The sequence below is a fragment of the Cydia amplana genome, chromosome Z (assembly GCF_948474715.1).
Source record: "Cydia amplana chromosome Z, ilCydAmpl1.1, whole genome shotgun sequence".
NCBI classification, from domain to species: domain Eukaryota; kingdom Metazoa; phylum Arthropoda; class Insecta; order Lepidoptera; family Tortricidae; genus Cydia; species Cydia amplana.
The window spans coordinates 24,039,010-24,063,350 of NC_086096.1; the positions used below are offsets into that span (position 1 = coordinate 24,039,010).

The 24,341-nt window shown below is 37.5% G+C and overlaps 1 protein-coding gene across 1 annotated transcript in view; it reads right to left on the bottom strand.

Moving 5' to 3' along the window:
* Positions 1–24,341, bottom strand: part of LOC134660644 (uncharacterized) — a 45,509-nt gene that overhangs the window by 3,998 nt on the left and 17,170 nt on the right. Inside the window, exons 2-5 of the mRNA XM_063516419.1 lie at positions 8,400–8,765; positions 1,881–2,005; positions 274–564; positions 7–196 (exon numbers count right to left, since the gene is read on the bottom strand). Of these exons, the coding sequence (XP_063372489.1) occupies positions 7–196; positions 274–564; positions 1,881–2,005; positions 8,400–8,743 (950 nt within the window). The 5' untranslated portion in view covers positions 8,744–8,765. The remainder of the gene's footprint in view (positions 1–6; positions 197–273; positions 565–1,880; positions 2,006–8,399; positions 8,766–24,341) is intronic.

Consider the following 24,341-nt stretch of genomic DNA (forward strand, 5'->3'; position numbering starts at 1 on the left):
GATTACCTGAGCATCATAAATTCTATTACAATGTCGTCGTTGCCGTCGTTCATCGAGTCTACCCCTAATAGGGCTTCTTTAAGTGCTTGCGTAAAATCTTCTGTAAATTGTTTATATTCGTTACTTCCAGGATCGTAAAGCGCAGCTGGGATTTCTTCGCTGTCTAGTTTTAATTCGCCCTCTATTACTTTAGGCACTGAAAAAAAAAGGTTGTTATCGTCTTGTCACCATACACTATTTAAATAGAAAGTGACTATGACTATTGATACACACCATACATTGAAAAATCATTATTATTTTCGACTTCGGGTTGGTCGTATTCTTCATCACTTCCGTGAGTCGTTGTCTCATCGTGACTGTGGCCAACTTGTTGGGGATCGTCAGGATTTTCTGCGTCCAGAGTTTGGTCGTCGTGGTGTGCGTGATCGTGGTCGTGACCGTGATTGTGGTGATGGTCGTGGTCGCGGTGGGACGCGTGCCCAATGCCGCCGAGCGCCCGTGCTGAGCTGACGGACGCGTTGTACTGTTCCACCGGTGTCGGGGAATTAGTAAATAAAACACCAGCTGCAACAGATAATGTTTTCATGGGAATAATTAAATAATAAATGTATCTCCTGAATCGAGACTGTTCACGATTGTAATAATAAAATTAAGCTTTATAGATAACCAGCATACGTGTGCAAACTTGAGGCACGAAAAATTAAAGAGATGTTTATTAAATTAATTTTGTATTAAGCAGAAACGTCTGCGAACGATGCTATTAAGTTTCGAAATAAATTAAAAGTGGAAAAATTCACTGTCTTGGGTGGGACTTGAACCCACGACCACTGGATCACTAGTACAGTGCTCTGCCATCTGAGCTACCAAGACCGTACCTAATTCAGCGAATATTTCCACCATATATGAGCCCCAGGGAGGCTCTTAGCGACATCTACCGTAAGAGTCCTACACTTCTTAAACGGCTACCAGATGATGATGGGAGATGTTTATTATTAAACTTCATTAAGTAGGTAGAGGATTATCAATGAGCAAATGTATAAGTATACACTAATAAACTTTAATAATAAACATCACTTACCAGCATGGCAAGGTTAAATGTCAAAAAATGGATAAGTAATTGTTTCCCATACCAGTTGTTACAAGAATTTTAAGGCCCAAGATGATATATCTCGTATTGAGTATTGGTAGGACGCGTGAGAAGTGCATAGTTATGAAGATATTTATGCCATGTAAAAGTAGCGGTATAAGTTTGTTTGTTCGTAGGTAGGTACCTATATGAGACAATTGCACAATGATTATTATAGCTTCTTCCAATTGCCATGTTTATCGGTTTTTAAAGATGTGCGAGTTAATCAATGATTCCGGTTTTTGATAACATCAAACATCAAACATCAACATTTATTCAGCAAATAGGCCACAAGGGCACTTTTACACGTCAACATGGAATTTACATACAGCAAAAAAAAAAACACATCTACAATTATAAAATACAACTTTCTAAGCCGCAAATATAAAATCAAACTAAAGTATTACATAGAGATGTATAAAGTCTCTAAATGTCGAATTACAAAAAAAAACGCTATAACAATAGTATTGAAAAAAAAAAGAACACAAAGATACAAAACTATAATCTAAAATTATTTAGAGATGTAAATGTCTCTAAGTGTCATCATAACTAAAAGATTACAATATATAGTAGTTAATCAAATTATCCTTAGAGATGTATAGGGTCGGTTATCTAACAGCGCCGCTCTAATCCTATGTTTAACTTAACACAGAAGTCGAGCGATCTCGTCAAATACGTGATGATATGCAAGTATATAACGTTGGTTTTCAAAAGATATGATATGAACGATAATATTGGCAAGGTATATACTGACTGGCGGCGAGCGCGATGAGCGCCACGACGGCAGCCACTACAAGCCCGAGCAGCGTCCAGCAGAGCGGCCGCTTGCAGCCGCCCTTCTCGCCACGCTTGTCCGCTGTCACGTACAGCTTCTCCCCTCTGAAAATCACAAATGGGAAATCTTTTTCACTAGTTACCTAAGTACCTACCTAATCGAAACGCAATACTAGCTAAATTATAGAGTCTGTGCGGAAAGAGAAGAGTCGTAGAATGTATTGGGTCCCATACATTTCACGACTTTTATCTATCCGCACAGACTCTAGAACAATGTAAAAAAATGCAGAATTATCTATCTATGAAAATCTTATGATAAATCTTATATTTTTTCTGAATGTTTGCAAAATGTGAAAGCTCTGTATTAAATAATCCACTACGCCTCCCTAATTAAATGTTTAAAAAATACATAGGCACCTTATTAAATATGTACTACTATTCTCAGAAAGATACATATCGCCGCGTTGTTAAAACCATATGTATATGTAGTAAATCTAAAGAACTAGGGCAACCGAGCTACAAAACCTTTTTGAAATGACTATGGAATGTCGGTGGTACTTACTTCGCGCGTTGTTTCGGATTGCTCGTCAATGCCACCTAGATTTAAGCCTAATGTCAAACACGCTTACCTAATAAACAATTGTCGCTTTCAATGAATCATAACATTGTGCAGCGGCATTGTGTTGTCATCGGTGGATAGGATTTTTTTCTATTGATACTTACAATCCGTTTTATTCTGCATAGTGGTAGAGATATGGGTAGCAGTGTGTTTAATTTTATCAAATAGGAAGTTATTCAGATTTTAACATGAGTTATAATAACATACAATAAGTGGCATTATCAAATAAGGACTAGGCATCATGAATATAGGTATAGTTAGTACAAGCGTATAGGTAAGTACGAGTATATTAGGTTATTACGCGTTATTCGGCGTCAAATTAGATGTTTATACAGGGTGCTTCCTGTAACAGGAGCAATAAATTAAACTAAAGACTGTACTCCTCAAACTGACCAACATTTGTTCAGCAACTTTTGGTAGACTGTATTTGCAAAGTCAAGTGTCGCGGACAGAGTGCTCTTCCCGTTGGAATAAAGCAATTAAAGGGTATAGCCGGGTAAGCATGGCCAAACTGCCCTTAGCGAAAAAAACAATTTCCTTTTACTGGATTATTAACCTATATATAAGTAGTGCTTTCACCAAATATTAAGCCTCAAATGCTTCAGATTTAAAAAAAAAATGCAAAAAAAGAAAAATCATTATTATTTTATTACAGCCAAAGTACTAATCCGATTTCTTTGTAATTTGGGTATGTTGTATATACAATTAAGGTCGCTTTATGAAAAAAATAATATTGAATTATCTCTTAAAATAATAGTAAAAAATTGAGATGAAAATTTTCATAAAAATAAAAAAAATACATGCGAGATAGCGACAGTTATCAAATTTATATATTTCATGTAGAATTTAATAATGTTTAACATATATTTTTTTCAAAAATTAAAATCGGGATTAACAGTGTTAAAAACTCGAATATGTAACATCCCATAATACCTTCTCTTCATACAAAATAACTTGTACGTTATACTAGAAAGTTATATTCCCAACGCAATTTGAATTTAGAACGCGACTTATTTTGCTGAGCGCGGACCTTAAACTCCGTGGCTGTATGCGGCTAGGGCGAACGGCATTCAGAGATTTAAAAAAAAAGCGCGGGAACAGGAAAATAGGCACGAATTTTATACAGAGCGTTAAGAGGCCCGTATCGATTTTAGTCGCAAAAATGTAAAATTGATAGATTTAGTCGATGAAATTGTACACCTTTTGTTACGTAATAGAAATAACAAGTACTGGTATCTATTAGCACGTCTTCTTATCTTGCATTTGTACAGATCATTTTTTTGAAAACTGACTCACTAAATTAGTAATGTTTTTTTTCTGATGGACGTTTAGGTAAACGCGCGTAAAGTACTGATTTAGTCGATCTTATTTGTAAATTTCGTAAAGTTTGGACTGCTAAAAATGATAATTTTGTATTACACATATCCTACACTCCAACTTGCATAGACTACATTTTTGTTATTTGATACTGAACGAGAGTAAATGAAAGTTATACGAAATCAATTTTCACCAGAAATTACTTCAAAACAAGTGAATATTTTTCGTGAATATCGACTTAATTTCAACGTAATATTGATACTTAAACAATCTACAACATTTCCTGAAACTGTTCTTATACATCATTTTTAGGGTTCCGTAGCCAAATGGCAAAAAACGGAACCCTTATAGATTCGTCATATCTGTCTGTCTGTCTGTCTGTCCATCTGTCCGTCTGTACGTCTGTCCGTCTGTCCGTCTGTCTGTCCGTCCGTATGTCACAGCTACTTTTCTCCGAAACTATAAGAACTATACTGTTGAAACTTGGTAAGTAGATGTATTCTGTGAACCGCATTAAGATTTTTACACAAAAATAGAAAAAAAACAATAAATTTTTGGGGTTCCCCATACTTCGAACTGAAACTCAAAAATTTTTTTTTCATCAAACCCATACGTGTGGGGTATCTATGGATAGGTCTTCAAAAATGATATTGAGGTTTCTAATATCATTTTTTTCTAAACTGAATAGTTTGCGCGAGAGACACTTCCAAAGTGGTAAAATGTGTGTGTCCCCCCCCTGTAACTTCTAAAATAAGACAATGATAAAACTAAAAAAAATATATGATGTACATTACCATGTAAACTTCCACCGAAAATTGGTTTGAACGAGATCTAGTAAGTAGTTTTTTTTTATACGTCATAAATCGCCTAAATACGGAACCCTTCATGGGCGAGTCCGACTCGCACTTGGCCGCTTTTTATAATTTTATGATGAATTTTTAAAAACTGCCCCTTCTCGTCATATATTGCCGGTGACGCACGCTCGGGACCTTATTATTAAAAGGCAAGATGAGAAGACGTGTTAATAGAAACCAATACTTGTTATTTAGATATTAGTATTACGTAACAAAAGGAGTACAATTTCAACGACTTAATCTATAAATTTTACATTTTCGCTCTAAAATCGTTAACGGAGCCTTAACGATTGAAAAATGTCTGTTCCTTTAATGAATAAAATACGTCACATTCTAAATTCAAATTCGTAAAGACTGCGTTCACAATATACTTCATTCGTTTATGACTACTTAGCTTTGCTTGTATGAAGAGAGAGTATTATGGGATGTTACAAATTCGAGTTTTTCACACTGTTAATCCCGATTTTAATTTTTGAAAAAAATATATGGTTAACATTATTAAATTCTACATAAAATATGTAAATTTGATAACTGTCGCTATCTCGCACGTATTTTTATTATTTTTCTGAAAATTTTCATGTCAATTTTCTACTATTATTTTAAGAGATAATTCAATATATTTTTTTTCAAAAAGCGACCTTAGTTATATATACAATATACACAAATTACAAAGAAATCGGATTAGTACTTTGGCTGTAATAAAATAAAAATGATTTTTCTTTTTTTGGATTTTTTTTTTAAATCTGAAGCATTTGAGGCTTAATATTTGGTGAAAGCACTACTTATATATAGGTTAATAATCCAGTAAAACGAAATTGTGTTTTTCGCTAAGGGCAGTTTGGCCATGCTTACCCGGCTATACCCTTTGACTACTAAGATCGAAATAAACAAATGTTCAACATGCCTTTTGATTTGACCATTATATTTGAAAATGAAAGTAGTGAATTTTCATAATTTTGTGCATGACTTTGTTTTGCTGATCAAAATAGAATAGGTATTTGGTGAAACACTGGAGTCTTTGCTGTAAGTAATTTAATTAAAAGTGTTTCGCTCAATGTGCCTTGTTTAGCTAAATATACAAAAAAAATAAGCCGATTGTTGAGAAATGTTTGTTGGTCTTAAGTTGCTGATCGTAATGAGACTATGTTTATTGCTGATCGAATAAACAACTGCCCTAACTTCAACTTACAGAGATGAATCCTAATAAAATAAGCTCGCAAGGGCCTGAGAGAAACGCGTCATAAAATAACGATGAGTTTACATAGTTGTGCGCGTTTAATGCACGATGGAAGGCAGAGAGGTCGAGTCCCAGGGGCGCGCTGCAGAGTGCTCTGGAGGTGAGCGGCGGGGTCGACGGCCGCGCATTGTGTGCTCCTGCCCGGCTCTAACACAATAACATACCACCAATCTCTGCACACTCGCACGTGAGTCCACAGCTCAACTAGTACGTGTATACGAACCGTACAATATCATCAAACATGAAAACCAATAATTCTTGAGCTTTTTATCTTAACCATTACCGATCTATTTTAAATGTAGGTACCTATAGATCTTTGAACAAGTAATATCTATTTCCACAGTTCTCTACGTTAAGGCTAGCAATGTATATTTTGCTATCTTTGCGCAAATACGGCTCTGCATACCTAACTATCTTTTGTTTTTCTTTATTAAGGAAAGAGTGAATTACATACTTAACATGTTCAGGAAATAATCCTAAGGTCAATGTTTGAGTAACTTTGGTAATAATGGCTCTAGTTTGACAATGATATAAAATACAGAGTCACAGAAAACCGCCAGAGTATTCCAAAGATTAAGTAGGTATGGAGTACTCTACACATCTGGACATTTTCTAGCTCACTGTTACAATGTGACCTAAAATATTATATAAGTAAATTGAATCAATTGAAACAATATATTTATACATTGTAAGTTATATTTACGTGATTTTTTTTATTTTGGCTCTATCGGATTTTATGTGACATATGTGTAGGTGGAGTATACGTAGTTAGCGTGACTAGAGCGCGGGGTCTGGGCACTGCACAAATAAAAAGGGTCAAGAGATAATGGAACCCACCGCGTGATGCTCTATTTGTATTATGCTTGGAATTTGTTTCAGTCGATCTCTGCTATTGTCTCGTGCCATCCGCCGCACTCATAAATATGCAGAGACTTTCTCAAAACAAAATGAAATACTTGAAATATAACGCGGCTTACCTACTTATTTGTTGTTTAGACACAATTGCTTAGTAAACATAAAAGAATTCTGATGACTCCTTAGTTCGAAAACTTTCTGCCGGATTTAAAAGAAAAGAAAAACTTGTTAAACTAATACCGTAGGTACTTTCTTGTTGCAACATGCATGCAAGAGACGAATTTATCCAGATCACGTTTACGTCTTAAATATTATACAAGTAACTTTACAATAAGTGCAGTTAACTCGGCCATATTGTAACAGTGGCGTGGCGATTGTTTTGTAGACAAGAGGGTCTTTTCTTAGTCGAATGATGTAGGTAAGTAGTGTTCAATCAAAATCCTATATTACAATTGACCATTCCGGATGAGCTAGAGTTCTATGTGGGTACGCCAGCGCATACGCTACTGATACATATTTGTATAAAAATATATTGGCATTAAGTGATTATCACCTATAGTGTGTCAAAGGTCTGTTTGATTTCAAACATAGACAGAGAGAATCATACTATCTTTGTCTAACACTAGTACTAGCACTCAAAAGAAAAGGATGAGTATAGTTTTTTTTGTTCCTATTTACTGACAAGATTTGGTTGACCCAGTATACTTACTTAAACGTTGTCGGTACCATGTACGAGTATGTAGTTACCATTAAATCTGCCTCTAAATTTAGACACCCTAATAGGTTTGCATGGGTATGGAAGGTAGATAAGTAAGTATTTATTATTATACATATTAATTAAAGCTGGCTACGCCTGAATAAAAGCATCGAGCTTCGGTGTTGCTACTTGCTAGACTAAATAACTTCTGCCGCGCCTTCGTCTGCGTGGGATGATTTCCGTGATATAAACTATCATAATTTGTTGTCCTGCAGGACTAAATTATCTAATTGTTGCCGAATTGCATTTACATCGGTTCAACGCTCGTTTCATTTAAATCCCACCGCGAGCGCGCCGAGATTTCGCCGAGTAGGTACTAAGATAGGTACTGGGCTATAACCGCGAGAATCGAATTTCGCAAATTGCGGGCATTTTTCTCTGTCACTCTAATTACGCCTGCATTGGAGTAAAAGAGAAAGATCCCCGCAATTTGCGAATTTCGGTTTTGGCGGTAGCCCCTCTGGGATTCTTTGAAAATAGGTTAGGTGCGTTTCAAGCTCGCTACGCGCTCGCCTCTCTTTCAACTCGCTCGCAAATCGCCAGTGTGGTTACGAAGTTTTGAGTTGCTAGCTTAAAATAAAACTTGAACCGCATACAAATTTTCGTCTCCTTTTTAACCCCTTCAGGGGTTGAACTTTTCAAAATCGCTTCTTATTTCTTGTCCACAATATAGATGGAACCTGATATGTATATTTCAACTTTCTATCTTTTGTAATAATTTCGGCTCTGCGTTGATATGAGAATGATGAGTCAGTCAGTCAGTCAGGACTTCAGGACATACGCATTTAGATAGAAATATAAATTAATAAACTGATTAGGTGTGTACTTAATTGTAGTATATTGTAAATGAAGATAGGTACCTCATATACTTCCTGTGCTCGTTGACTGGTACAAAATATTCATCATATGGGTTCGTTACATTCATGTCTACTTCAACATCTTTCTTTTTTGTGTTTCCATTTCTAGGTTGCAAATTGATGAGTTCCAAGTTGACCGCCTCTAATGTTTTCGTGTCGCCGTTCAGTTCCTTGGTGTGGCCATTCTGGTGCGTGTGGTTGGAGGCGAAGGAGTCGTTGTGGTTGGGGTCGTCGGGCTGGAAGGCGCTGTTGTCGACGCCGGCGGCGGGCGGCGTCGGCGGTGACGGCGGCCGATGCTGCGGCCGCGCCGGCGCGCCGGGCGACGCGGAGCGACTGTGGCTATCCATTACCCAAGGTGCTGACTGACATCTGAAACAAACAATCTGTTATAATTACGCGTCACTTTTTAGTACGTACCTACCTACTAACTTTTATGAAATATGAGCAATCTAAATAGGAAGTTAAACAGTATAACTTAATAACAACTAGGTACAGTTTATTGAAATTATTTAAAAACTAACTTTTCGAACTATTCATTTGATCAAACTGATATATTTTTCTACAAATAATTACACAATATCAATTTTTTTTTTATCCCGTGTTCGTCTTTTCTTGAGCTAACTCTAATTCTTTAATAAGTACTGTATGTAGGTATGCTTTCATTTATATTTATAATATTTTTTTAATTCGTAGGTATTTACTGGTGTGTACATCAATACGAGCACAACGTACATATATATATGTTCAAATTAGCTACGGTAGGTGTTCGGTTTTGTACTGTACTTCATTGATCGTTTTTTGTAACAAATATAAAGTTTCATTCCAGTTTACAATTAGAGTTATAAAACTTTATGTATTCGTGGAACAGAGCAAGGCTGAAGTAAATAGTGACGTGTGTAAGGTCACGTCACCTTACCAAAGCGCACGATCAAGCCCGCAATAGTAGAGGCGCGCGCGCAGCAGCCGTCCTTAATCCCAATACCGAAGTGGCGCTGACGAGGCAAACAGCCTCTTACCACGAACCATGCAGCCGTTCCTTGCCTAATTGTGACGTAATGTCACAAACACTAGTCATTTCTCTCGCTTACATTATGTTCATATAAAACGGAGCTAACATTTAGCTTTGGTAAATTAGGTATTATCAACATCTGCTAATGTCATTATTTATATATATATATATATATATATAAATAATGACATTAGCAGATGTTGATAATACCTAATGCAGATGCAGATGTTGATATATATATATATATATAATTGTCTATGAAATGGGGACAAAAATAACTCGGTATGTTAATATTGTCAAACAACGATGGACAAACGACCACCGAAGTACATATTTGTACCTACAGTCTCATAAGCTCTACGTTTAGTTGTTTTGCTAACGTTAGTAGGTACAAAACCAAAAAACAACACTGAATCAAATATTTTTATTATATATTTATAGTATCCTGAATGACCTTGGACAAATGGACCCGGATGTGTTGAACCCACGTGACAATATTTATACGAGTATATAGGTAAGTAATAACTATAAGTAAGTAGCTATGTATTTCCGCGGATACTTTTATAATTTAAAATTTGTATATGAGTAGTAGTTTTGTAAAGTAATGTAAGGCCCTTAGTTGATAACTGTTTTTTTCTCTTTGGGTTATTTTTTCCGGTATTCAAACGATATAAAATAAGGCAATATAGAAGCAAAATTTAAACACTGTAAGATATAGAAGCATAGGTATACCTACGCTTATTTTTCATGTTTGGTTCAATAAATCGAATCTCGAATAGCCATGCTTCTCTTTTGTTCGTGTACGGGAGCCATAAAGAATGACTCAAGCTAGACCGGGCCGGAGCTTTCGGCGCTTAGTTTTCTATGCCGCCATAGAAAATGACATGTTCGAGTAATCCTTAAACGGGTAATTCGGAAAGTTTAAATAGCAACTTACAGAAAAAATAGGGTATCATCAATTAAAGATTACAGCCGGCTGCATACATGAATCCTGATAATTCCCTCGAGATCTCGCGAGATACGAGATTGCATTCCCTAAACGGGTTATTACCACTAGTTACCATAAAGTAAAAAAGCGGCCAAGTGCGAGTCGGACTCGCCCATGAAGGGTTCCGTATTTAGGCGATTTATGACGTATTAAAAAAAAACTACTTACTAGATCTCGTTCAAACCAATTTTCGGTGGAAGTTTACATGGTAATGTATATCATATATATTTTTTTAGTTTTGTCATTCTGTTATTTTAGAAGTTACAGGGGGGGGGACACACATTTTACCACTTTGGAAGTGTCTCTCGCGCAAACTATTCAGTTTAGAAAAAAATTATATTAGAAACCTCAATATCATTTTTGAAGACCTATCCATAGATACCCCACACGTATGGATTTGATGAAAAAAAAAATTTTGAGTTTCAGTTCGAAGTATGGGGAACCCCAAAAATTTATTGTTTTTTTTCTATTTTTGTGTGAAAATCTTAATGCGGTTCACAGAATACATCTACTTACCAAGTTTCAACAGTATAGTTCTTATAGTTACGGAGAAAAGTGGCTGTGACATACGGACGGACAGACAGACGGACAGACGGACAGACAGACAGACAGACAGACATGACGAATCTATAAGGGTTCCGTTTTTTGCCATTTGGCTACGGAACCCTAAAAAACCCGTTGGCATGATTCATAGGAATTTGCTTCCGCCCATGTCCTGTCCAAGGTCCAAGGCGGGATGCCACCAGTGTACGGCCCTGTGCGGCAGAAGCATTTTTGTACTGAATATGCTTGTGCCGCACACTGGTGGAATCTCGCCTTTACATGTAGACGTAGTTTAATAGAATCCAGGTAGGCCATTCAGAAGGAAGATCTCACGTCACTACACCTGAGTACACCTTGGGGGCCTCGCCTAGCCAAGATGACAATCGTACATCGACAAACGCAACGATAAGAAAAAATGTAAGTAGGTATCGGGATGACAGATGCTACGAAAAGTCACGTGACTATTACCATACATTCTATACGTTCCTTTGTCATCTCGGCTAGCGGCCTCAAGCGGAGGACGGGCTCACCGGGCTCGGAGGCGCAGGCGCTTCCCGGGACGGGGCTTGTGGGCGCCCGACCACGAGTAGTGCAAGCACGGGGCGCCGCCGTCTCCGTGCGGGGGCGCCACCCTGTAGCGTCCGCGCTCGCTACGCAGGAACCTTCCGCTTGTCGGCATCATGGTTAGCCGATCATACTACTATCACCACTTCACGAATATATAACTGTCTATATTGTAAAGCGAACACTATCCGTATGATAACAAATTTTGCAATGATTGAACTGAGCAAGTATGTAACGCATGTAAGCCGAATCGTCTGCGAAGCACGCAATGACGTGCGAATGAATCTCTACAGAGCAAGGCAAACAACAATATTTTTGCTTTTGTGTAAACAATGTATTTCAGGGTGTTTCTTTTTTAATGATTAGAATATTTTATAAATACCATTTAAATTTTTGATGCTGCTCAATACGTGTTCTTGTGTCACTCGGCTATTATGAAAAGTAGAGAATAGATTCCTCCTTAGGTATACCGATTGAAATCTTGGATTGACGTACATATAAAATTATGATATTTGCCTATATCTTTTTTGCTGAACTATTTATACTTAAGAATATGTACAATTGAAATGCTTTTTATTAGTCGCGGTATTTAGCTGATTTTATTTGTGCATCCTGTAGGGCTATGATGGCCGGCTCTTTATCATTTGTCACCATGGCTGTCACGTTCTTACAAATATGTAAGTGCGAAAGTGACGCATAGCATGACAGGTGATAAAAATACGAGCATGATAGCTGGTCTGTATTATACCGATTGTATTATTATTAATTATGCATAATTGTTATTGCATCACTTCAAAGAGGCAAGTTACTCATTTTTAGGGTTGCGTAGTCAACTAGGTACCATTATAATTTTGTCATGTCCGTCTGTCTGTCTGTCCGAGGCTTTGGTCCGTTATCGTTAGTGCTAGAAAGGTCTACTAATAGCTCCCGTTTAACCTATTGTGACGGAAGGGTAACTATACTAACTATGGAACCCTACACTGACGTGCTCTTGGCCGTTTTTTTTTAATTATAGAACAAGTCAATATACCTACGTCTTATAAAATTATTTGTTCTGATTATTGAAATTGGATTTGTGTCACCGTATAGACATGTACGAGTAGGTACCTATTTAGCCTATTTAGGAATTAGTCGGCACACCTTAATATTTACTGTGGAATGTTTGGTATCCAATTGTGAAAGGCTAAGCGGCCCGGGCCCATAAGGTGGCCTTACCTCACCTTAGCCATTCGTCCACCGGCTATTGTCGGCTGTGGACTTCAATTTGTTTGTTGTTATTATCTCCATAAGCAGTTAAAAAGAAAGTACACCACTTTCTGATATTACCTATACATATGTATTAAACAATTTAAAAAGCGCCATTCAGGCAAATTGGCTTCCCGAAACAGTGCGACGTAATGAAAATTAAATGCGTGCCTATATTTGTTTGTTGCTATCATTTGTGTATGATATATTTACCTAAATTATTTCAGAAGTCGTTACAACTATGTGTGTTGGTAGATAGTAAATATGTTCTTTTGTCATAGCTGATCGGTTTAGCAAAATGGTGTGATGTACGCAAAGCAAGCGGGATTTAGATATTAGCACCTTACCAAAGTAAGCAGATGATGCAGGTGGCAGACAGGTTTTGTATGTTGAATTATATATACATATACACTTCGGCCTTAATGGAGCAGAGGGCGCGTCGCATTTGATATATGGTGAGTGAGTTTTGCATTTTGTCTTGACTGTAGTTAGCTAAGGAGGTTAGTGTAGCTATGCATAATATGTTAACCTGCCAGGAAAGGTCAGCAAAACTCTGAAGTTGTTAGACGAACGAGGAACCGTTAGCGCCACGTTGTGGGAGGTTCATTATGGATTCTTCATGGTAGAAAGTCATTCAAGCATGTCCGAGTGCCTACACTTATTATACATTATAAAGACAATCATCTGTTGTTAAGTATCACTTTTGACAGTTTTTTGTAAAAAATGTTTTTCTACTCGTCGACTTTAATGGTTGAATTAATACTTCGTATACCAAACTTAAATCGCATAATTTCCACTATGGACTTCCGACTCAACTATAATGACTTGAGATTTACGAAACGCTTTAGTTAATAATAATGAATTTGACCAATTAATGATGTGCATACTATAATCATATTTCACTGTGTCAATTAATATTTTATACTGGCAATAAAAAGTCCTAGATCAGAAAAGAGCCACTTTGATCCCTCCTATCAGAGAAGAAAACACCCCTGTCCGAATAGGTGATGACTGATGTGAAAAAGTATTATATTAGTTAACTTATGATGCAAAGGCTGCCCATCGCAATACAACGCGGCAACGCAGCGAGCGTGATGGGCACCTTTGCGTCAGGGACAGCCCGGGACGGGTTTTAGTAAGTATTTATTTTTTATATTTTTAGTTTGTATTTATATTTAAGTTTTTGCAATAAATGCCTTTTTTTTTACTTATAGAAATAGTATTGTAAACAATAGTGATATAATCAAGCTTTTCAATCTCGTACCTTACCCTACTCCACTGAAAAGCTCTTTAATATATGACGATTGTGTAAAATACTACTTTCCTAGCCCTCAATTCCTTCCATCTCTCCGTCTCTCTCTATTCTCCATCATGAGCGCAGCTAGACGGTAGGTTCCATACATGGCAATTCTGATCAAAGCTACGTAAGTATGCAAATTTTAACTTGTATGATTGTTATAAACAAAAGCTAATAATAACAATAACATAACAATAAGCTACATGACTAATTTTTTTTATGGTATCAATCGATCGGGTTTGTTTTTAGGATCAAATATCTATATGGGACCCATTGCATTCAAGTAACACAAAAGTCAGAAATTTTAGTCAAAGGCCGACAGTCGCACTTCACTCGCGAAACGCCTATACAAAACGGCCAAGGGCCGTGACGTCATCGCCCATCTTGTAGTATGGACAAAACAAGAAAATTGTGTTTTTGTCGGTGAAATATGCGTGTATGTATATAGTTGCCATACAATATTTTATTGCATGAAATGTAAGGAATCGAATGGTACCCTTACTTTTATCGTTTTTGGAAGTTAAAAAAAACTTTAATTTTGAAACTTTCAGGTCCTGTATTTTTGTAATTTTTCAATATTTTATTTTAATATCCACATTATTGTGATAAATTGCTCGTTTGCTATCTATTTTACTAGATTTTGTTATAAAATTCAACATGTGTCATCATCCCTATTATATCAGGGCAGCTTGTGGCGAGCTGTTGGGGAGTAACGACCCCACGGACCCGAGTGCTCCAGAGAGTCGGTCAGGGTCTCCGTCTCCGGCGTGTCTTCGTCGGTCGGTGTGGACGCCAAGGGGACCCGCAGGACTCTCGGCTCTGGCTTGCCTTAATTGGCCGTCCAGAGAGGAGTCGTTAGAGCTATATGCTCCAGGGGTGGAAGTGAAAGATGCATAAGACGCGAGTTGGCACAGCAATATAGTTTGGCTGTTAACAACCACTGGGTAGAAAGCGGCGCACACCTCCCGACACCCCTGAGCCGCTCACACCGATGTTGCCCCTGGTCGTCTTTACGACGGCAGTTTCAGGGGCCCATCTAGTCAGCGGCGAGTCACCACCTGCCTCGATAACGTGTGTTAGCATTGTTATGGCAGGTGTCCGGACTTCTTTTACAATAGTCCAGTCTCATTGTCCACCCAAAGTTCAATCCATAGACCGATTTACTGTTCACTTTTTCTACAATAGTTCCAATAGTTCCTGCTGCGGGTGTCCATTGTTGCGCCTGTGACCGGGTTCCAGCAGGCTTTCTACATGACTAAAAGCTCTCCAAGGGGCCTCTACGTGTTGGATCTATATCCCCACGCAAGCCTATCAAAAGACCGGGATTATAGGCCCGTGAAATCTAAGGAGATACAAATAACAGTAACATAATTACATTAACAACGCTTGGCCCTTGTTTGATCTCCGCTCGGGCTATGTGAGGAGTTCCTCATTCTCGTCGCAATAGGAAAATTATCTCAAGGTTAAAGTGCCTCAAAATTTAGGAAACCCTCAATATATGCAAAGCCATGTTGCGTTGCACTGCACCTTGTAAACCGTGACGCATCTGTTTCGTATTTCAAGAAACATCAAATTTCCATGTCATTTACTTAATTAGTTACTAAATTAAAGCTTATCAAGTTTCTAAATTTCTAATTTACTTGCAAGACTACCTTTACATCACCCGGTGTTTGAGTCTTCTTTTAATTAGCGATGTTCTCAATTTAGGGTGTATATGATTTGTTTAATTTAATATAACAGCTAAATATATATACATATGTATTAAGCTCACCAGCTTAAAGTTAACCTACTTTTAGAAAACAACACCATTATTGTGTGAAATACTTAAGCAGGTAGACAGGTAGGTATAACTAAGTAAAATTTTATTTAAAGAATTTTTAGAGAGCGTCATTCCGCCAAATTGGTATTCTGACCGACGACGTTCAAGGTCATACGTTCCATGTTGGCATCAACCTCAAATATACTGTCATATAAATTACTTTTTAAGTGTCCACGAAACGATCAGAGATTCTCCACAGGACGCTTTAAGTAGGCACGAAACATTGATAAAGATAAAGATAAGATAAGATAAAAGATAGTTTATTCAAGTAGGCATAATTACAATGTGCTTATGAACGTCAAATAAAGCTAGGTAGACCGGCTCCAACCCTACACCTCTGCCCCGAGAAGATTTAAATCCCCCCTCAATTGGAGGAGGGTATCCCATTATGGGACCGGCAACAAACTCGGCGGGACACATCTTTTCAAAAATAATTACATCATTGGTAATCGGTTTACCAGTAGCTGGTGAACAGTGTAACTTGATCCCTTGATCCGTGTGTAACAGATCATGCACATTTACACTTGTTTACTTGATTTACTGCGAAACGCTGTAGCTGAATACTTTATAGCCCTTTTCAGTATTAGGTAATTCCGATCGTCGCGCAAATGCTGTGAGGCAACACGCGGTATCTGCATACAATCGTGTCATCGTGTGCCGCCCTCGCCTACTCATCCACTGTGCGCAGCACACACACGACAGCCAGCAATGCCATTTAACAGCAACCAGATATTCCTAAATAATTGGTTGTAGGTACCTGCACTGTAGAATAGATGACAAATTTTAAGGGAAAAAATAAAAATTTGTCTTTTTCTGCTTTCCTATTCTAAATTACAAAACGACCATAAATTCGAAGTATTTATATCATATGTTAGGTCGATTTGTAGGAAAATTTAAGGAGTGATCGACATCAACTTCTCCACATTCTACTAAGATGCTACTATTGGATATTTTTGCACCTAAGTGTAAGTTAGCCTAATTTAGTTAGGTATAACTTTTGATCAACAACAGATATTGCAATCATCGTTTCGTCACAGTTTGTAAACTACTTACGAACGTAAAACAAACAAACATTTATGTTTGGTTAGTAAAATGTATTAAATTCATAACAAAAATAAATATTCAAGATATTATAACGATGGCGAGTAAGATGGCACACTTGCCCGCCTGGATAGAACAACAGGCACGCAATGCTCTGCGGCGAAGCAAGCCGCTCAACGAGCTTTTAGAAATGTTCAAAGACGACCCTCTGAACCAACACCATGCAGTGCCTTAACCCCCCCCCCCCGTGCCTTTTTACTACTGCTGCCCTACCATATTGAGCTAGGTACCTACCAGGGATGTTGCGAACATCCGCATCCGCATCCGCAACCGCGGAACATCCGCATTATTTTCAACATCCGCATCTGCATCCGCATCCGCATAAAATCGATGCGTAGCTTATGCGGATGCGGATGTCGAACAATCGGTATGGATCGTCTTAGCGGCGGCGTAAGTGCTAGGTAATTTCGTCATTACCTATAACGAAATCGTCTAGATCCAGAAAAGTCGGCCTAGTTAATGTTTATTAAATATAACGCACCTATATTCTTGCTCAAATACTAAACGTTTCGTTTTTTTTTAAATAAAAAAATACTAAAAATGTAATATTTGACGTTTTCTAAGTACCTAATCTTGACATCCGCATCCGCATCCGCATCCGCGGATGTGAGCCTTTAAATATCCGCATCCGCATCCGCATCCGCGGATGTCAAAAATTCTGCATCCGCAACATCCCTGGTACCTACCTACCCATAAGACGACAATGAGCCGAAACTTCATAGTAACTATCTAGTATAATTTATTTCTTTATGACTTCGGTGTCCATCACCCATCAATGATTTACGTATAACTCAAGATAGGCGTTCCAAAATTGAAGCGCTTACCTTGTGACAAATTGGACAAGTTTCCTTTAGACGCGGCTGGACAAGCGAGAAATGTGCACGTGCTAACGAGCTTCCGCACACCGAAAGAGAAAGAGACGACCTTATGTTTAACAACGAGTGTGACAAAGATGGATGTAATGAGAAAACTAATCAAAAATAACAGATTTCTTCGTAGGCACAGAAATAAATATGGAAGTATTTTTTGTGCTCCTCAAGTATGAGTATAACCTATCTATGGTTATATAATATCATTGTCACCCATCATCAGACTGACTAAAAGCTATGGTAGTTCGTAGGTACTGTTGCATCTTGCATCTCAGCGGCACTGCGCGAGCGAGTGCCTCCACGGCGCGGCCTCCCGTGCGTGGGATAAGCATGCGATTGTTTTCGCGCCAGCAACGCGTAACGTATCCCCCACAACGACCTCGCGGTGGTTCAATTATTAGCTAGCGCAACCTCCGTAAGCATTAAATACGAGTTCACTTCATGCGGCAATTCAATCCCAAATTATAAAAGCGGAGCACTTGTTACCATGTGCTGTAGACTCTTGTTTTCCTGAAAATGTATACACTTAAAATGTAATGCAGAGTCCTTTATAGTGAATATAACCTGCGAGAGTTGAAGAGCCTTAGGTAGGACCACGAAAGTCTACTCGTAGATAAAAAACCCAATTAAGAACGTATTATATATGAGCTGCGGGAACCTATTAGTTAAGTACGTCAAGCGTAGTTAGAACGATTAGTTCATCAATCTTGGATAGGTACTTATAGCCTTGGCCGTTTAGATAGTGTAACTTTTGGACATGATTATATTTTATAGAAGGGTTACCTGCACTAATAGGTATCCGTTAGGTTAGTGTACGCGAGTCGATCGCGACAAAATACGAAACAATGCAGAGCAATGCAAGGTCAACCGGCGTGGCGTGCTTGCGGCGGCGGCTGATGAAATTTTTCACATAATCGAGCTCGTGATCAGACCAATGACAATTTAATCAAACGTTACTCTACTAGGCAGCATTGGATTAGTAACTGCATTGTTATAAATAGGTAGTTAAATAATTTATTATTTATTTCTAATTTTTACCACTTGTGCTCTGTCCTGTATCTGCTCTCCATTTACTAGGTAAACAAGTGAAGGACCACAGTTGCTCGTGCCCTGACACAAATGCGTCGGAAATAGTTAGTTAGGTGGTACATGTATTTGAAGTTGTACAATATAAAATGCGAAGTAATTCGCGCACAAGAGTCTGCCACACACCGCCAAAGAATTTGAGCTGGAGACAAGTCACGCTTCGAGTGCACGACGCTTGTCATAAGTCAGGTCACGATACATTCAATCTAATGCAGTATAAAGAATATGCACAGGCACCTCAGTTAATAAGGCAAATTAAGGATCGCTTATTCTCAGGCGCGGGTTTTATAGGTCTCCCAGATATTACTAATTAAGTTTCGTAAAAATCATTGGTATGAATGAGCTTAGGTTTGAACCCGCGACCCCCGGCTTGCAAGTCGCACGCTCTTACCGCTAGGCCACCAGCGCTACATGCATCATAAATACATACATATGTACATACACCTTGACTGCATGAACTACATACATGATTTACTTTAAATGTCCGGTCAGTTTTGATTAAGTACCTGCGGAGTGAGCGTAGATCACGCGCGCGCACGGCTTGCGCACGCGACGCCTTCACCGTTACTTCCGCTGCAACCGGATATTCATACCAATATCAATCCAATCTCTCACAGGTCTTTACTACTATTAAGCTCGCTCGAGATACTGTTCGTTGTTTTTTTTTATGGCTTTACTCGTTGCCTTTGACCGGCTTAGAAAAGGCGAATCATTTCAACATTACGAAGACAGACAGTATTACAAATGACATCACGCCTAGCCTTATATGCAGTGTTGCCAACTCGGAATTTGAAAGAGTGCCAGACTTATGTCTAGATTATGCCAGAATTATGCTAAATAATTTGGAAAAGTGCTAAAAAAATGCTAAACAATATATAAGTAACTAAAAATGAGTGTCTTCCACATAAATCAAACAATGCTGTTTCTGAATTTTTTATAGAGTCAAACCAAGCTAACTTTGCACTGACTTAGTTAGCTATACTTGGTCAAGCCATAGACTAGGAATCCTCTAGACGGAGTTAAGACCATTATTTCATGAAACCGATGCTGCCAAAAATACTGGGGTGCGGGGGACGAAGTGAGCGAGTCCCGTGCCGTGATTGGTCCGTTCAAAGACACGGACGTCACACAAAGTCACTTTGACTCGAAGATGGAGTAAAACTACCGTATATTTGTGGCAGAGGGGGTAGCGTAATTATGCTCGGTCTAGAGGATGTCTTGTCTGTGCTTGTATCCAATCTTTAAAATCAGGCAATCTTTCCCACTCGGAGCGGTACATTTGCTTATAATTTGTTGGCGCCATTGCATTGTCTTTGTTTTTCCACTTAAATGTATTTATTACCGACAAAAATAATAACAAACCGGCCGTGAAAAAAGTAACAGATTTTGTTTGTAAACTAAGTTTATGACAATTATGACTATACCAAATACCAAGATAACACAAAACAGATTTGAGCACCAACTCGTCATAATTCCTATAGGCCTCTACAGACGTACTGACCTTAGAAGAAATGTCATGTGATTTTAAATAACTGCGGTGCGTTAGTCTGTTATAAGTTTAAGGTTCGTCGTATGTATAAAATTTCCTTTGACGGTTGTGCCATGAATTACACTGCCAAGTAGGTTTCAAACTTGGCTTAGGGACGCAATTCACTAATTATGCTAAAAATTATGCCAGGTGCTAAATGGATAATTTGGATGCCAAAGAGTGTGAAAAAGTGCCAGATCTGGCATCCATTATGCCAAGTTGGCAACACTGAGTAGGTTTACTCGAATCAGTATATCTACCTATGAAGTGTAGGTATACGTAACTTTTATTTTGTAATCAATGAGGAGTTGGGAGTACATTTTGAAACGGTAGGTATTGAAAGTTGTTTAATGCTTGACATAAATTGAGGTAAGTAATAAAATGAACAAACATTTGCAATGTTACAACATCAGCGAATGATTTCGGGCAGCCGCGCGCGGTTATCTCCGGGCAGTTTCTATTTATTTACTAGGTACCTTTATCTACCTATAAACTCAAGTCAAGCATCAAAATATATAATTACTTGTACTTATATACGTAGCTTATATAAAACTATACATATGTACAGTCAGCTAAAGGGAGTATGTCTTTGTTTGTACTAAGAAGGGAATACTTTTTGCAATACCTAACTCAAAAACGACTTAACCGATCAATTTCGCTATAGTTTTTATTAATATTTTTTGGACCCATGGTTCAAAAGTAAGAGGGAAAAGTATTTCCGAATATATTTGCTGTATACATATTCGTTTTGAAAGACCTATCTAACCCAACGATATCTATCCCACACGATAGGGTTGGAGCGAAAATAGTTATTTGTTTTACAAGGGGGCAAAGCTGTTGTTGAACCGCTGTTGTTGAGCTAACCCGAGCAAGCGAAAGATTCCAAAATTGAACCACGAGAGGAGCGCGTGGTTGGAATAATGGAATCTTGAGAGTTGCGAGGGTTTCAAAGCACGAGGGTTAAACTAAATTTGCCCCCGAGTGAACACAAAAATATTCACCCCACCAACCCGAATAAAAAAAATACTGTAAGATATCAATCAAAATCAAATCCAAATGAAAAATTTAACATTCTAAATCATCATTTAAAAGTCAATTCTACCAGCAAACATAAGACAACAACTCAAAATTTGCATTTGATTACTTTGCCTCACATGTGAATAAAATGCAACTTTGATATCAGTTTTTGAACAATCAAGAGAGCCTTTACCAGTTGGTGTGGTAAAATAATTATTTGTACAACAAGAGATCAAAGTTTGATATTTCTTCGAGTGCGTATTTTGAGTCCCGTGCAAGCGAAAGATTCTATACTATAATCGTATAGAATCTATAATATATAGAATAATCATTCGAATAAACAATAATTCACGATTTTTTTATTCGCGGATGATTTATTCGCGAATGATTTATTCGCGGATGATTTATTCGCGAATAATTTATACGCGGATAAATCATCCGACCACTTTTCAAATGACGAATGATTTATTCGTTATTTCATTCAAATAAATCCACGAAAAATATTTAAGTTTATTAGCTTATTCCATTCAAATAAACAACACGTTTAATATGACTTGTTTTTACTGTAAATTTGGTCTGACAAGTTAAAGATTGTTAAGGGTTAAAGGATAAGCCCAGGTAGTATAATAAACAAAGGATGAGCGTGAACAATAAATTACTCACACACAAAGTTATATTAGTAACTTTCTAGCCAGACCCAGAAAGAGATAGCTATATTAGCTATATACTAAAAGAGTGAGAAAACCAAATTTTCTTAGCAGTTGTTTGCTTCAGAGCGAATCTCACAACGCGTAACTTATATTCACAGTAACTATTTAGGTAGATATAGGACTTGCAGGTAGTTGTATCGCACATCACAAAATGGGATTGCTCACTGTTTTTAAGTAGCAAAGTACCCTTGTTCGAGCTGCTAAGGTGAAAACATTTTTTCCCCACTCTACGTGTAGGGGAGGTACCCAAAAAATTTTTTCCCGGTATTTATGCTACCACCTTGTTGGCATGAATGATTTACCTACATACCTATCCATGCCAAATTGCAGCTTTCTATAACGACCACCGAGCTAAGCCGCGGACAGAGAGACAGCCAAGCAGACGGACATGGCGAAAGTATAAGGATTCCTAGGACTACGGAACCCTAAAAAAGTATGATAACGGAACCCTTCGGGCGCGAGTCCGACTCGCACTTTAACCTATGAAGAGCCTACACGTAGGAAATCAACTACACGTAGGTTATCAAAATTGTTACTAACAGAAATAAAATAAAAAAACATGTTTATCGTTTTATAAACTCAGTTGGTTAGACAAAACACAATATTGTTCAACCTTGGGTGTTTAATTGATGGAATCTCATAATATTTTTTTGGTCCTTCTTCTTAGAGGTACTGTTTGAATCCGTCTAAGGTCATAAAGATTGATATAAATATGTTAGATTTAATTTAATTACCACATGATTTTAACTCTCCTGCCCTAAATTGTGTCTGTCAATCAATAAAAAAATATTTAATCCGTGTACCTGCTTTGTATTTTGTTTTCGCAAAACAAATAACTTTATAACAGAATACTTGACCTGAACCAGTATATTGTTTTGACCACGTTGAAGGTCAATTAATGTTAATTTATATAGGTATCCACTACATTGTGAGTTTTCATTATGGAAAATTTCATAAGTATCCTTTTTGTATGAGGAACGAAACTTTTCATTTCCAAAGTGGATATTTCCTTTATTTCTTTTTTTTCTTGTGAAGTTTCTAGAAATAACCCGAAATCTTCCGTAACGTACTTTAAATATAGGTAATTGAAATTAGCATTTTTTATTTGTGCACGTTTTAGCAAGTTTTTCGAACCTATATCAAGTCATAAGTTAGATACCTACAGATTCCTTCAGACAAATCTCATTGTAGCCGTGTAAAAACACACACAATGACATTTCATTATATTTAATCGTTAGAGAATTGTCACAGAAGTTAAATTGCGTAGTTTCGATGAGCTACGTTTGTCACACTTAATCAACGCGCAATGTCATTGCAATTGCTTTTGATTAGGAAACCTTATTAAGAACAAATGAAATTTACTTAAAAAGTAAGTAAGTAAGTTTACTTAAAAAGGCTTTAAACAATAACAAAAAGTTTATAAGAAAAACCGGCCACGAGTAAGTGCGAGTCGCACCACCCACCCCACAATCAATTGACAAAAGGCACTTTACTTCGTTACTTTTTGCGATATGATTTTAGATTTAAACTTATTTTTTAAATAAGATATGATGATGAGGGCTGCACCGATTGGTACCTACAACAATTTCTATTTCAATGTCTAAACGAAAATCTAATTAGATACGTTGTAAACGATACCTACGTCTTATGGTGTTACGATTAAGTGGTCATCCGACGAAATAAACGTATTACTCGTATGTGACAAATTGATTACAAAATGACAATCGGCATTAATTTAAAGATTCTATCCTATAAGTAATAAAAGGCTAACTGCACGTGCACAAATAAAATATGCTAATAGGCTACATGACTATTTTTTTTATGGTATCAATCGATCGGGTTTGTTTTTAGGATCAAATGTCTATATGGGACCCATTGCATTAAAGTAACACAAAAGTCACAAATTGTAGTCAAAGGCCGACAGTCGCACTTCACTCGCGAAACGCCCTATACAAAACGGCCAAGGGCCGTGACGTCATCGCCCATCTTGTAGTATGGACAAAACAAGAAAATTGCGTTTTTGTCGGTGAAATATTGCGTTTATGTATATAGTTGCTATACAATATTTTATTGCATGAAATGTAAGGAATCGAATGGTATCCTTACTTTTATCGTTTTTGGAAGTTAAAAAAAACTTAAATTTTGAAACTTTCAGGTCCTGTATTTTTG